The sequence below is a fragment of the Egretta garzetta genome, unplaced genomic scaffold (assembly GCF_000687185.1).
Source record: "Egretta garzetta isolate BGI_Z169 unplaced genomic scaffold, ASM68718v1 scaffold27, whole genome shotgun sequence".
NCBI classification, from domain to species: domain Eukaryota; kingdom Metazoa; phylum Chordata; class Aves; order Pelecaniformes; family Ardeidae; genus Egretta; species Egretta garzetta.
Genome location: NW_009260400.1, coordinates 2,430,239 through 2,431,379, shown reverse-complemented (window position 1 = coordinate 2,431,379; position 1,141 = coordinate 2,430,239). Strand labels below are relative to the sequence as shown.

The window sequence follows — 1,141 nt, the reverse complement described above, 5'->3', positions numbered from 1 at the left end:
AGCAAAGCAGAGGAGGGGGGGCTTGCTGTCGAGCCCCGGGCAGAGCCCGACCACTGCCAGACCCCCGACTCTGCCCGCAGGATCCGGCCCAAGTACTCCCGGGAGGGCAAATCCCAGTCGCTCATATTGCTCTCTGGGGAGGATGAGGATGCGCTGGCGGTCAGGCACGATAAGGTGAGCACTGTCAGTGAGCCCCTGCCACCACCCCTCCTTCTTGGCTCACCCAAGGGTGCTGCTCCCACCCAAGGGTGCTGGCGGTCGGGTCAGCTGGGCACCACAGGGGGACATGGGGACACCAGAGCGATGGCTGGGGACATCCCTGCCAGGTTGTGGCCATGCCTCCATCTCATGGGGGACATGGCTGGGGTTGAGGACTTGAATGCCATGGGTGCTGCCCTGGGGGCCATGTGCCCCGGTGCCGTGGGTGCTGTGCTGGGGGTTGTGCCCCTGGGTGCCGTGGGTGCTGTGCTGGGGGCTGTGCCCCCGGGTGCCGTGGGTGCTGTGCTGGGGGCTGTGCCATGGGTGCTGTGCCCCTGGCAGGGCTCTGGGTGCTGCGCTGGGCTGTGGCCCTGGCAGGGCTGTGTCTGTCCCACAGAAGAGGCACCTGGAGAAGAGCGAGGGGGAGCTGCCCGGCTCCTTCGAGCAGCGCGTGCAGGTCATGCTCCACCGCATTGGTGTCACCAAGGGCCCGGCCGCCGAGAGCAAAAAGCAGCAGGTGGGGAGCGACTGACTTTCAGCATGCATCCTGCACCCAAAGGCGCTGGGGTCCGTGGGGGGGGTGACCACTGACTGGGACTGGCAGCACCCAGCTCTGTGCTGCCGCTGCCCATGGCCTCTGTCCTGTCACCTAACCCACTGCGCGAGGACCAATATGTGGCCTCTGCTGTGTGGTGTCTGTCTGTCTGTCCCTCCTTCCCTGGCATGCACCCATCTTCTGCACACATCCCAGAGCCCAGCAGCACCCTCCGCTCTGCCACACTGAGCGTGCTGCCACCCTGACCTCCCCCCCCCACACACCCACCTTCTCTTACCAAGTTTCTTTTCCCTTGCAGAGCAAAGACAGCGAGATCAAGAAAGCTGGCTCAGATGGTGAGGGACAGCATCCTCCCCACCCAGCCGGCACCCACGGGGTGGGCACGGG

General features: G+C 65.7%; 1 protein-coding gene across 1 annotated transcript in view; it reads left to right on the top strand.

Annotated features, from left to right (window-relative positions):
• CARMIL2 (capping protein regulator and myosin 1 linker 2) overlaps positions 1-1,141 on the top strand; it is a 27,320-nt gene that overhangs the window by 24,565 nt on the left and 1,614 nt on the right. Inside the window, 3 exon segments of the mRNA XM_035898809.1 lie at positions 1-174; positions 596-715; positions 1,053-1,089. The exon segment at positions 1-174 is cut by the window's left edge and continues 223 nt beyond it. Coding sequence (XP_035754702.1) covers positions 1-174; positions 596-715; positions 1,053-1,089 — 331 coding nt within the window.